The 11,685-nt window shown below is 46.9% G+C and overlaps 2 protein-coding genes across 5 annotated transcripts in view; one reads left to right on the forward strand and one right to left on the reverse strand.

Annotated features, from left to right (window-relative positions):
- Positions 1-7,045, reverse strand: part of Phtf2 (putative homeodomain transcription factor 2) — a 114,769-nt gene extending 107,724 nt beyond the window's left edge. For all 4 annotated transcript variants that reach the window (XM_040735128.1, XM_040735129.1, XM_040735127.1 and 1 more), the window contains exon 1: positions 6,923-7,045. In XM_040735128.1, coding sequence (XP_040591062.1) covers positions 6,923-6,925 — 3 coding nt within the window. In that variant the 5' untranslated portion in view covers positions 6,926-7,045. The remainder of the gene's footprint in view (positions 1-6,922) is intronic.
- A 311-nt stretch (positions 7,046-7,356) lies between these two features.
- Positions 7,357-11,437, forward strand: Tmem60 (transmembrane protein 60). The gene is made up of 2 exons (XM_005080873.4): positions 7,357-7,584; positions 10,752-11,437. Exon 2 carries the CDS (start codon positions 10,802-10,804, stop codon positions 11,201-11,203), a length of 402 nt encoding a protein of 133 aa, XP_005080930.1. The 5' UTR covers positions 7,357-7,584; positions 10,752-10,801; the 3' UTR covers positions 11,204-11,437.
- The last annotated feature ends 248 nt before the right edge of the window (positions 11,438-11,685 follow it).

Here is an 11,685-nt window from a genome sequence, read left to right on the forward strand (position 1 = left end):
GGTGGTGGTTTTTTAAAAACATTTTATCCGTGTGCATGACACTAACAACCTGAACTGAAAAAGCAGCTGTCCTAAATGTCGCACATATTTTAATCTTAGTCATATGCATCTGGTAATCAAATGGAGGTTCACTTTTATAATCCCGATGTATGTGTAGTTCCACACTCACCAGAGAAATGCAAGCACAGAACCTTTTTCTCAGTTTCAAGTGCAGTCCCAATTCAAAACTCCCTGCCCCACTATCCTGTCTCAAGTAGCTCTAAGACAGTAGGCTGGAGTTGCTGGCACACACTTTAATTCCAGGCAGAGGAAGCAGAACCTGAGTTCAGCCTGGTCTATGTAGGGGATTCCAGGCCAGCCAAGGCTACATAAGGAGACCCTGTTTCAAAGGAAAAAAAAAAAGGAAAGAGAGTCTACCAATAAAGGAGTTTCCACATAAAGAGCCAGGGGAGAACAAAAGTCACATTACAATTCCTGTATAAAGAATGACAAAACACAGTCCATAAAGTAAGCGTAAACACCTCTAGGAGTGTACTCTTTGCTTAGAATGGAAAATCCCAATGAAATGATGAAATGCCTGAGTAACCAGACACATTTAAAAGTATATTGCATAGGTACTGGGAAATAAGTGTAACAACAGACAAATTGTTTCTATTAGTGTATGTGCTGGTTTCAGTGGGAATGGTCTCTATAGGTTCATGTATTTGAATGTGTAGCCCCAGCTAGGAACTGTGGCCTTGTTGAAGGGCTTGTGTCACTTCGTGGGTGGTTTGGAGTTTCAAAAGCCCAGCCATTTCCAGTTTCTCTCTGTGTCTGTCTCTTTCTGCTTCATGCTTGTGGATCAAGATTTATGTTCCCAGCCTGCTGCGGAGATGGAGGTGGTGATGGAGGGGGAGGAGCAAGGGGAGGAGGGGGAGGAGCAAGGGGAGGAGGGGAGGAGCAAGGGGAGGAGGGGGAGGAGGGGGGAAGGGGGGAGGGAAAGGAGGAGGGGGAGGGGGAGGGGGTGTTGGTGTTGGTAGTGATGGTGGTAGTAAATCCCAGAGCTCAGGAGGCAGAGGCAGGAGCATCTCTGAGTTCAAGATTAGCATGATCCACAGAGTGAATTCCAGGACAGTCAGGGCTACACAGAAAACCCTGTAAGTTCTCAGCTTTTTACGGGGCTCTGCCTGCCTTCCTGCCTGCCAGTCTGCCAGATGCAGAGACTCTATAAAAACCACAAACCCAAATTCTCTGATACGCTGCCTTGGTAATGGTGTTCTGTCAGCAACAAAAAAGCAACAAAGACGGTTTAGAATTTAAGTTTTCGATTTCCAACCATCAAAATCGGATATATTCACACTGCCCAGACACACCCTATGCAAATTAGCATTTATCGTTCATATTCACAAGCACTTCTCTATAAACTACAATTCCCATGCTCTCAACCTATATTCGTGTTCTGAGACTACCTTCTCCCATATGGAATGCCTTCATTCCCTATTTATGATATGTGGTACTTGTACAAATAAAGACTGTCTGGGGGTCAGAGAATGGAGCTGGCCACTAGTTAACCACAGATGTCTGGAGGTCTGGGCAGAAACAGCATATCGCTCTCTGGTCTGCTGAGATGCTGAGGAGGTAAAATGTGCTGTGTCCTGCTTCTTCTCTCTGATCTCAGCATTTCCCTCTATATCCGACTCCAGCTTTTTATTATCTAGGCCAATTAAGAACTCTATTTACATTTTGGCACCCAACATGGGGCAAGAATTTCCACGGAAAACCTGACCAAACTTAAAAAGGGATGCTAAAAACAAAGAACAGAGCAAGCCTGGCTTCTTGGTAGCAGCATCTTCTCGGGTGGGCTCTATTTACAAGAGATAAGCAGAGGCTCCCAGTTCCTTTAAGAGAAGTTTCCTGACTCAGTGTTAGCAGCAAAAGCCACAAGGCTCTTTTAAGAGACCCTGCTACCAAACAATTAAATGGTGTTTACAAGCAGCCAGCAGCATGCTTCTTGGTGGTGACATGTACCTAGAAAATTCACAGAGTTGTGACAATAATCATGGCTCCCACCAGTACTCTGCCATAAAGCTACTCTCAGAAAGCCAAAAAATACGGCAAAGCCAGCTGCTGCTTTAATTTTAGCCAAGCTGTTTAGCAGATAAGACTCATGTGATCAGAAAAAGAGATATACAGTAAAAATGGATTCAAAGGCCGGCATTGGTGGCGCACGCCTTTAATCCCAGCACTCGGGAGGCAGAGGCAGGCGGATATCTGTGATTTTGGGGACAGCCTGGTCTATCAAGCGAGTTCCAGGACAGAGTCCAAAACAATACAGAGAAACCCTGTCTCGGAAAGCCAAAAAAAAAAAAAAAAGGATTCAGAGAAACAAAGCCTCTAAACGGTATATAGTGTGTTTAAAAATATGTGTAGGCTTGAGAGAGAAAAGGAAAAAGGATAAAGAAAAGTCCTTTAAAAAAAGAAAGAAATAGAGTGTAGTGGTGCACACCTTTAGTCCCAGCACTTGGGAGGCAGAGGCAGGTGGATCTCTGTGATTTCAAGACCATCCTGGTTTACAGAATGAATTCCAGAACAGCCAAAGTTGCACAGAAAAACCCTGTCCCAAAAAAAACAAAAAATAGAGTAATTAAAGAAAAAAAAAGCCACATAAAGATGGACAATACACAAAGAGTCTTGAATACTGTGTAATTGGGTTTTCTTTGAATTGTTTGACTGCTGAGGAAGAGACAACAGCGGCTAAAAGACATTTGATCATAAATGCTTCTAGATTGATCCAACATATATTTTTCTGAAAATGTCTTGACTTCAAAATTTAAGTCTAAGAACATGCTACTTTGGAAAAGAGGTTTTGCTTTTGTTTCCACAGAAAATGTAAAGCTGTGGATTCTTTCCAGACTAATATGGTTGGGTCAAGCAAGACCCCCTGAAGCCGTGGCCCAGGTGATCCAACATCCAAGACAGCTGAGACCATGCAGCCTCAGACCACTACAGCCAGAACTTGCCCAGGGTTCTGGGTTTTCTAGGGATCCCCATGGTATTCACAGTGCCCCCAAACTGCACTCCCAAATATTGTTTATAAATGTTTGATTTTCATTTAAACAGAATGATTATAAATGGTTAATGATCAGTCAATCTTCTAAAGAAAAAAAGGGGAATATGACATAGAAATGCATACTTCGTATTAGTATGGATTTTGATTTATTGATACAAATTTAAGGTCAATTTTGTTATATATATATTTCTATTCTTGTTTAGATATTGTTTTTATACAGCTCTTTTAAAAAATGTAATGTATAATTAAATATAGATTATAGTCACCTATAATAGTAAAAACTTAGGTTTTCTAGATATACAGAGACATATTTCAATTGGATAGATATTCTTCAAACCTTTCAAAGACCTACAGAATATGGTATTTAAAACGGTTTATTAGGGTTTTTCATGACAAGGAAACACAACTGCTCCTGGCAAAACCAATTATGTCAGGGAGGAAGATGGGCATTGAAGAAACATGACAGAAATAGCCATTTGGGCAAGAAACTGCTCTTGCCTGGACTGTTTGACAGTATACTGAAGAACCCACAGAAAAGTGACTGCTGAACTTGCCAAAACAAGATGGGAGAGTCCTGCAGGGCTCCTGCTTCATGGAGGAGTCTGCCAGACATTCTGCAGGACGCAGAGAAACATGACTGGCAAACTCTCAATACAGGTGGACAGTTTCAAATTTCCTGCTTCGATAAGAAGTCTGCCAGACACACTGTGGCCTATGGGCTGAAGATGGATGCTCCAACGATACAGAAGAACTTTGGGTGACTGCCCAGGCAGGGAGATGTCTCTGTAAATCTATAGTTTATATATTATCCTTCTGAGATCTTCAATGCAGTTGAAGACAGATAGTTACAGTTATGGTTTTCCTTAGTTATAAAAGATAAGTTACACAAAACTTTAGACTCACAAAAATAGGACAGATGACAAAATATTTTCTTTAAATGTTGTCAAATGTTAACAGACTAAATATTGTGAACTATAGTTCTTGTTTTGATAACTGTTATATATAATTTTACTATGTTAAAGTTAAAACCCCTCTTTTTATTTAGACAGAAAAGACAAGATGATGGAGAATGTTCTTCTGTATACATGTATGTTTCTCTTACTGGTTGATGAATAAAACACTGATCAGCCAGTAGCCAGGCAGTATAGGTGGAGCTCCAGATTTGGAGAACTCTGGGGAGAGGAGGGAGAGAAGCCACGGGGAGACGCCATGCAGCCCATGAAAGAGTAACATGCTAGAGCAACACAGGTAAGCCACATCCTCATGGCAATACATAATTTAATAGAAATGGGTCAATAATTAAGAGCTAGCCAATAAGAAGCCTGAGCCATCGGCCAAACAGTTTCTAATTAATATAAGTCTTTGTGTGTTTATTTGAGCTAACCGACTGCAGGACCAGGTGGAAAATAAACCTCCACCTACAACGAAAACTACTTTTCAGTTACTAAGGCTCTTAGAGAGCTCCTCCCAGGACTTCCCACCCATCCTCTTAATTCCACTTGGAAGTACTATCCTCTCCACTAACCGAGTAAGGAAACTGACATTCACGGTAAACAGGTATTCAACCTCTGGTGACCTTACTTTATTTATTTTTTATTGTTGTTGTTTGAGAAAAAGTGTCACTATATAGACTTGGCTGTCCTAGAATTCAGACATTTCCCCCAGCCTCTGCCTCTCAAATGCTAAACAGGATTAAAAAGGCATGTGCTACCACACCTGGCCCTGGTGTCTATCCTTTAAACTCTCTATAAAGTCAGCCGGATCCCACACATTCTCCCACAACAGAATGAGGTGTTAGCGTTTGTTTGAATCTCTCTCCTCTTGACCAGCTCTTAAGAAGAGTGACAGTGACTAACTCCGACCTCGGCAACATTAAACAATGCCTATTACACAGTGATCTGCAATCGTTACAACAATGAGAACTTGGAGTCAGTTTATCGCTTTGGAACACTGTCCTCTCTTTATACCAAGTCTAAGCCAGCTTTACTGTAGTGGTTAAGCATAATGGCTTGAAATGTAGTCCTTGTAATCAAATTGGTTGTAAGAGAACCCATTAACTAATTAACCCACTGAAATCTTAAGCCATTAGTTAACTAAATTTTATCTGTAAGATTTGGAGAATAGTAATTAGTCACTGCATTAAATGAGATAATACATAAATAATCCAACTACTTTCTGAGCTTCGTCTTTTAACATATTAACACAAATTCTCTTAATGATGCTATTTGCATTACAAATTACTTACAATTATACATAAAATGGATTGGCCAAAAGGTTTCCACTTAAAAATTGTTCAAGTCAAGCCGGGCATTGGTGGCGCATGCCGGGCATTGGTGGCGCATGCCTTTAATCCCACATTCGGGAGGCAGAGGCAGGAGGATCTCTGTGAGTTCGAGGCCAGCCTGGTCTACAGAGCGAGTTCCAGGACAGCCTCCAAAACAATACAGAGAAACCCTGTCTCGAAAAACCAAAAAAAAAAAAAAAAAAAAAAAATTGTTCAAGTCATCTTTATTTTTAAACTGTCTGGTGATAACTTGGCCTTTACAGTATTTACAGGCTGACTATGCAGGAGTGCCCACATTAATAGCTGCTCCTGAAATGCTTACATGTTCATGCTCTACAATACGGTAAAAATGAGAACCTTCCCACCTAACACCTAGAGACTGGCACTAATTAATGCCCTCGACAGCTTCCCTGTGCCGCAGGCTGACCACTTCCAAAGGGAAAACAATGTATTGGAGCCACCTTGTTTTCTGGTCACAGGCATGGCTCAGTCTACCTAGACCTCCCGGATTCCTTTCCCCTGGAGTCTGAGCCATAAAACTCATAGGAATACATGTTTCTTTCTCTTTCATCTACAGCCTGTATGCCAAACTGGAGTTAGGTCTTGAACTAAAGTGATTGTGGAGGTCCAGTTTTGAAAAAAAGAATTTACAAAACTACCTAGCAAAGTCAAGTCTGAGTTTATAATCAAAGGCTCAGAAGAAGGGGAAAGGGGCAAGAACCCTTAGAAATGTTTGATGAAAGCACTAAAACATCACAAAAGTATTACACATAAACATCAAAGCAAGCATCATCTACGGCTGACAAAACAACTGAATTGCAGACCTAAATCCAGCAGTACCTAAGTATGGAAAACCCACAGGGGGATCAATTAATTGTTCCTGATTCTACTTTCCCGGTCGCACGTGTTAATGCAGTTCTTCGGTTTTGTCAGGATTAAAAATAAAACGCTTAGCAAAATGACCCCCGAAGTTAGCCAGGACAGTGGTGAGTTAGCGCAACACCAGAACAATACCAGAACGGCGGCTGTCAGCGCGAGGCAGGCAGAAACCAGGTGAGCACGCCTAAGATCACAGCATTGTGTGTGTGCAGACCTGAAGCCTGCAGGCCCGCGCCCAGCACTCGGGCAGCCGCCCCTCCGCCGTCGCCGTGGGACCCGCAACTCCTGCGTGCTGGGGCTGCGGGAGCGGCGGCCGCCCTTCCGCGCGGGCAGCGCCGGCAGCACGCAGGGCGACCGCTCCGCGAGCCCGCGCCTCCGGCCGCTAGCGGACCTCGCGTGGGCCCGGACAGGCCACCCGCCGCCCCCACACGGCCTCGGGGGACAGCGCGACCCCAGGCCGGCGGAGCGCGGAGGCGCGGGCGCCCACACCGCGCCGAGCTTCGGCCCGCAGCCTCCGCGCCCCGGCGGCGGGAGGGGGGGCCGCGATCCAGCCGCGCCGCGCGGGTGCCCGTGGCGGGGGGCACCGCGCCGACCCCGGAGCCCGCGCCCCGTCCCGCCCGCCCGCCCGCCGCCCGCTCCGCACGGCCCCGGGATGGTGTCGGCGCGTGGCGCCCTCCGCACGGCGCCGAGAGTGGAGCCCTGGCGCTTACCATAGCCGCCCGCGCCGCTAAGGAAGCGGCCAGGAGACGCGCGGAGACTCCGAGGCCAGCGCCGCCGCCGGAGCCCGAAGAGCGACAGCCCTGCCGCCGGCGGCGCGCTGCCTCCGCCCTCGCGCTGCCCGCCCGCCCCGCCCCCCGCGCCCCGCCCGCGCACCGCCCCCCCGGCCGCCCCGCCCCGCCCCTCGGCTCGCCACGGAGTCTGCGCCGCGGCCCGAAGGTCGCGGGGGCCGAGCGAGCGGGGCGGGGCTCCAGGCGATGCGGGGGCGGGCCGACGCCGGGCTTGAGCCTAGACTGACTCTTCTCCCGGCCTATGGGAGTAAGAGGCGGGCGCAGTGGGAAGGTCGTCAGTTACTGGCGGCCACAGGGACCAATAGTCGCGGGGAAGGGGGCCTAAGCCCGCGGGCCGGCGTCCGCTCCGTTCTGCGGGATAGGCCGAGGGCGGCGGCAACAACCCGGATGTGGGCGGGGCCCTAGCTGGGGGACAAGGCCTCCTGCTCGGCGGCTTGGAGAGGCGGAACTGCGTCCTCTCCTCAATTACCATGTGAGGGGCTGCGAATTTCATGGGGGGCAGAGGGTGCACGAGAACCAGGATCCAAGCTGGCGGAGCCCCCGCCTTCGCTGTCCTCTCGGTCCCCCGCCAGCCGCGCTGCCAGGTGAGTGAGGAGCGCGGCCTTGCCCACCCGGCACCGGCGCTCCCTCTCAGTGCTCGGGCGACCCTCGCCCGGCGGGACACCGTGGGCACCTGCACGCCGAGCCCGGGGTAGTGGAGCAGCACCTTGGGTGCCAGGGCAGACGAGCCTGGGCCAGCCTGCGAGCGGAGAGGCCCCTGGCTTTTGTAGCGGGAATTGTGAGCCTGTTGGGTGCGCAGAGTCCATTGACAGGAGCGGGAGGAGGGACGCGGAGTGGGGTGGGGAGAGCCTTGGACGAATCCCCCGGCACACGGCTGACCACTAGCTGCAGATGGCAGGGTAAGAGGCCTGTGGATTCCCGTGTAGGAAAACAACTCTGAAGGCTCGACAGTGGATCCGGAAGCATATGAACAACAACCACAAAAACCTCACCTACCCTTGTACTAGAAATAACCACCTTAGGTGGGAAACATCTGTTGAGCAAATGGTAGCCTTGGAGTGCGCCGTTGACCATCCCCTTAGAAAGCGATGGTAAAAACCAAATAAATCCTATTACCCGATTAAGATGTTTTCGTAACATTGGAATCTTGTATCGCCATCGTAGTTCAGCCCTTTAAGTGTCAGTCAGATATCAGTTAGGCTGTTCCCTTGTTGGGGGTATTTTCCTGCAATGGAGTTTTGTTTCGATCCACAATTAGAAATGTATGATCTCACTAAACTTAGGCTCTCGCATCCTGTCACCTCCTGTCTAAAATGCCTGTGATCATTGCAGACAACTTGGTACTTGTTCTGAAGGAGGAGAAAAAAAATGAAGTTCATACCCTGTGGCATAGAGAAAAGTTATGTTTAAGGGACTTACAATCACAAGTCTTCATAAAGGTTCTTAAAATGGACCAAATCGAGGTTGGGACTGAGCAAACATTAAAAACATATATAGTTAATTAAGCAGCCTGAACACATCTCAACCTCGGCTTCAAATAATCTCATTCCACTATATAAGGCTCCCATCATGGAAAGATGAGTAAAGAAAATTGCTTTCCAGGACTGAGTGGTTCTTTATACCCCGTGCTGTTAATTCTAGCAGAGTCAAAGTTGGGTAGCTCTTTTAGTTCAAGGCCAGCCTGGTCTGTATCAGCAAAGTTCTAGCCAAGCCAAAGTTACCTACTGAGATTCTGTCTCAAAAAAGAAAGCCTCCCTGAGAGCCAAAATACTGCAGTCCAAAGCAATCGCAAACTAAACACTTGCAAGTCGATGGGTCTGAGAAGAAAGTCACTAGGACATCCCTGTGTAACTACTGAACTACTCCTGGTGTGCACTTTCCCAAGAGTGCTGCCTAGAGGTGTGCGGGTAGCAGGCTGGGCCAGGCCCCATCTCTCCAGGTCTCAGCTCCTCCTGTTTCCCCCTGCATCCTCTCTAGCAGGCTGGGCCAGGCCCCATCTCTCCAGGTCTCAGCTCCTGTTTCCCCCTGCATCCTCTCTAGCGCCATTCCTTATGTTTGCGTCTACAGCTAGTCTGTGTTCATCTTCAAAGTGTCATTTTCCCCTGGACTTTATCATGAAGTCTGCTTTCCTAAATATTTCTTCTTGGGCTGGCAAGCAGGTAAATGTATTTGCCACCAAGGCTGGTGACCAAGTTCAATCTCCAGGACCTGTAAGTGGAAGGAGAGAACTACAATCTCATGTCTTGTGTTTCATTCTCTTCTCCACATAGCTGCAGGAAGTGTTTCTCAGCTGTTTCCTTTTCCTCCTTTCCACTAACCCTTACTCGGCTGGATGTAGTTTAGCCTCTGATTTCCCCTTGTATCTACCCTTAGTCTTAAGGGTCTGTAAATGCATGTATGAAATTTAGATATAATGCGTTATTTATACCTTAGACTAAGATATAAGTTAATGCAGTCCCGGCTGAAAATGGAAGTTTTTAAGAATTTGTTTAATGATGTTAGCATTGGAGAAAATGAAGAGAGGTTGAAAATATTCTGGCAGTGAGTGGGCACTAGGCCTTCCAGATTTAAGGATACATACTAGCGTAACAGTAAGTCTTACATTGTGAACCAAAGTGGAGAATGGAGAGATGGCTCAGTAATTTCAAATGCTCGCTGCTCTTCCAGAGGAGGAAAGTTCAGTTCCCAGCAGGTGGCTCAGGAGACCTGTAACTGGCAGCAGTGGACTGTGGCCAGGGATGGCAGCTTATGTTCACATTCAGAAGGGATCTTAGAGTTGACAGTTTTCTCTGCTTCGTGGGCCCTTGCACAGTGCAGACAAACACACACATGCAAGTTTCTAAAGTGAGTATTTTAGAATAGATTTGGAGAGAATGGAGATATAAAAGCCCCTTGTCATAGATTGATTAAACATTGATGACAAAATACCTAGTTTTTTAAGTGGACCGCGTTAGCAATGAAATACTGCAAAGTGTAAGAGACAAGGATTATATGGACATGTGGTTATCAGAGCCTTTGTGTTACTTAGCCAGCGGCGGCTTTGCAGTCTTGGTGTTGTCACCGTTTACATTAGCCCTTCTGTCCTTACGAACCTCCGTTCCTTTTTCACTGCTTTGGTCTCGGGTGCTTTGTTTTAGCATCTCTTGATTAAATGAAAACCTATAGTGTGCACAGAGGGTAAGACATCGGGGAAGTGCAGGTAAATGTCACGACTTGGGTTGAGTGACAGCACTGAGAAGGAAACCGTTGCTGTAGAATGAAGTTCATACTCGGTGTCCTTGCTAAAATCTTAGTGCTCTGGTGATGGGCTGTAAGGAATGGCGGCAGTGGCTGGGAAGATGGCCCCACAGCTAAGAACACAGACTGGCCCCACGGAGGTCTGGAGGCCATTCCCGGCACACACTGCGGCTGCAGGAGGCTCTCCCCTGCATGGGACTGCAGCTCCAGTGGCGTGAGCCCGCTACCTCCAGCCCGAGGACACTCACACTTGCATGTACACACACACAGACACACAGACACACACACACACACACAATTCAAAATAGATTTTATACACATGTAGTTCACAATAGAATAGTATGCATATATTCACACTTGCTTGTGTAAAGAAATGGTTGTTGGGATTGCTACAAGAGGTTTTGAATGCTAGAATGTTTTCTAAATTAGAAAGTCTGAGAAGTGGGAAGCCGCCAGCTTTATTAGGAATCGAAGTGGTTTCTGCTACCAGGTCCTGACCATATTTCTTTTCTAGGGTGTGTCTCCCTTATTTCAGCCCCGAAGCGGCCTCTTGAAACTGTTTAAATGAGAATGTCCTTGGCCCAGAGAGTACTCCTCACCTGGCTTTTCACATTGCTCTTCCTGGTCATGCTGGTGTTGAAACTGGACGAGAAGGCACCTTGGAACTGGTTCCTCATATTTATTCCAGTCTGGATATTTGACACTATCCTCCTCGTCATGCTGATTGTGAAAATGGCTGGACGGTGTAAGTCTAGCTTTGACCCCCGACATGGATCACATAACATTAAAAAGAAGGCCTGGTACCTCGTTGCGATGTTACTTAAGTTAGCCTTCTGCCTTGCACTGTGTGCTAAGCTGGAGCAGTTCACTACCATGCATCTGTCCTATGTCTTCATTCCTTTATGGGCCTTACTGGCTGGAGCTTTAACAGAGCTCGGATATAACGTCTTCTTTGTGAGAGACTGACTCTGCGTGCATGTCTTTCCTGCTGCTGCTCAACGGTGTTCATACAGTGTTCTGGATCTTTGCAAGTTCAAGAACACCAGAGATGTGACTGACAGTCCAAGTGTAGTCTTAAACCACTGTAAAGCAGGACTGGTGAGGCATGAACTTGTGGCCAACCCAAAGCTGGATTATTCCATATTTGAGTTCTTGATATCTTTTGTTATCCCTGTGTAATAAAGCTTGTTTCTGACCTTATTTTTCCATTTGCCTCTTACCCTGTGTGTGGTCAGGACTTGAGGTACATGCAAAGCCCTGAGTTATAGACAGTGGACAGTGGCTATGAATACACAAAGTAAATATGTATCCTCTAAGCTACAAAGAAAAAAGCTTGGTTATGAAAATATTTTAGGGCTGCAACCTCATGTCTGACTGAGAAGGAATCCTAGTGTGGCATTTTTAAATGGGGTAGGATCACTGTGAGCCCTTCCTACGGCTTAGGATGA

The sequence above is a fragment of the Mesocricetus auratus genome, unplaced genomic scaffold (genome assembly GCF_017639785.1).
Source record: "Mesocricetus auratus isolate SY011 unplaced genomic scaffold, BCM_Maur_2.0 Super-Scaffold_100043, whole genome shotgun sequence".
Lineage (NCBI taxonomy): Eukaryota > Metazoa > Chordata > Mammalia > Rodentia > Cricetidae > Mesocricetus > Mesocricetus auratus.

Excerpts from the sequence above, each read along its gene's own strand:
- Tmem60 (XM_005080873.4), top strand. The coding sequence starts at position 10,802 with ATGAGAATGTCCTTGGCCCAGAGAGTACTCCTCACCTGGCTTTTCACA.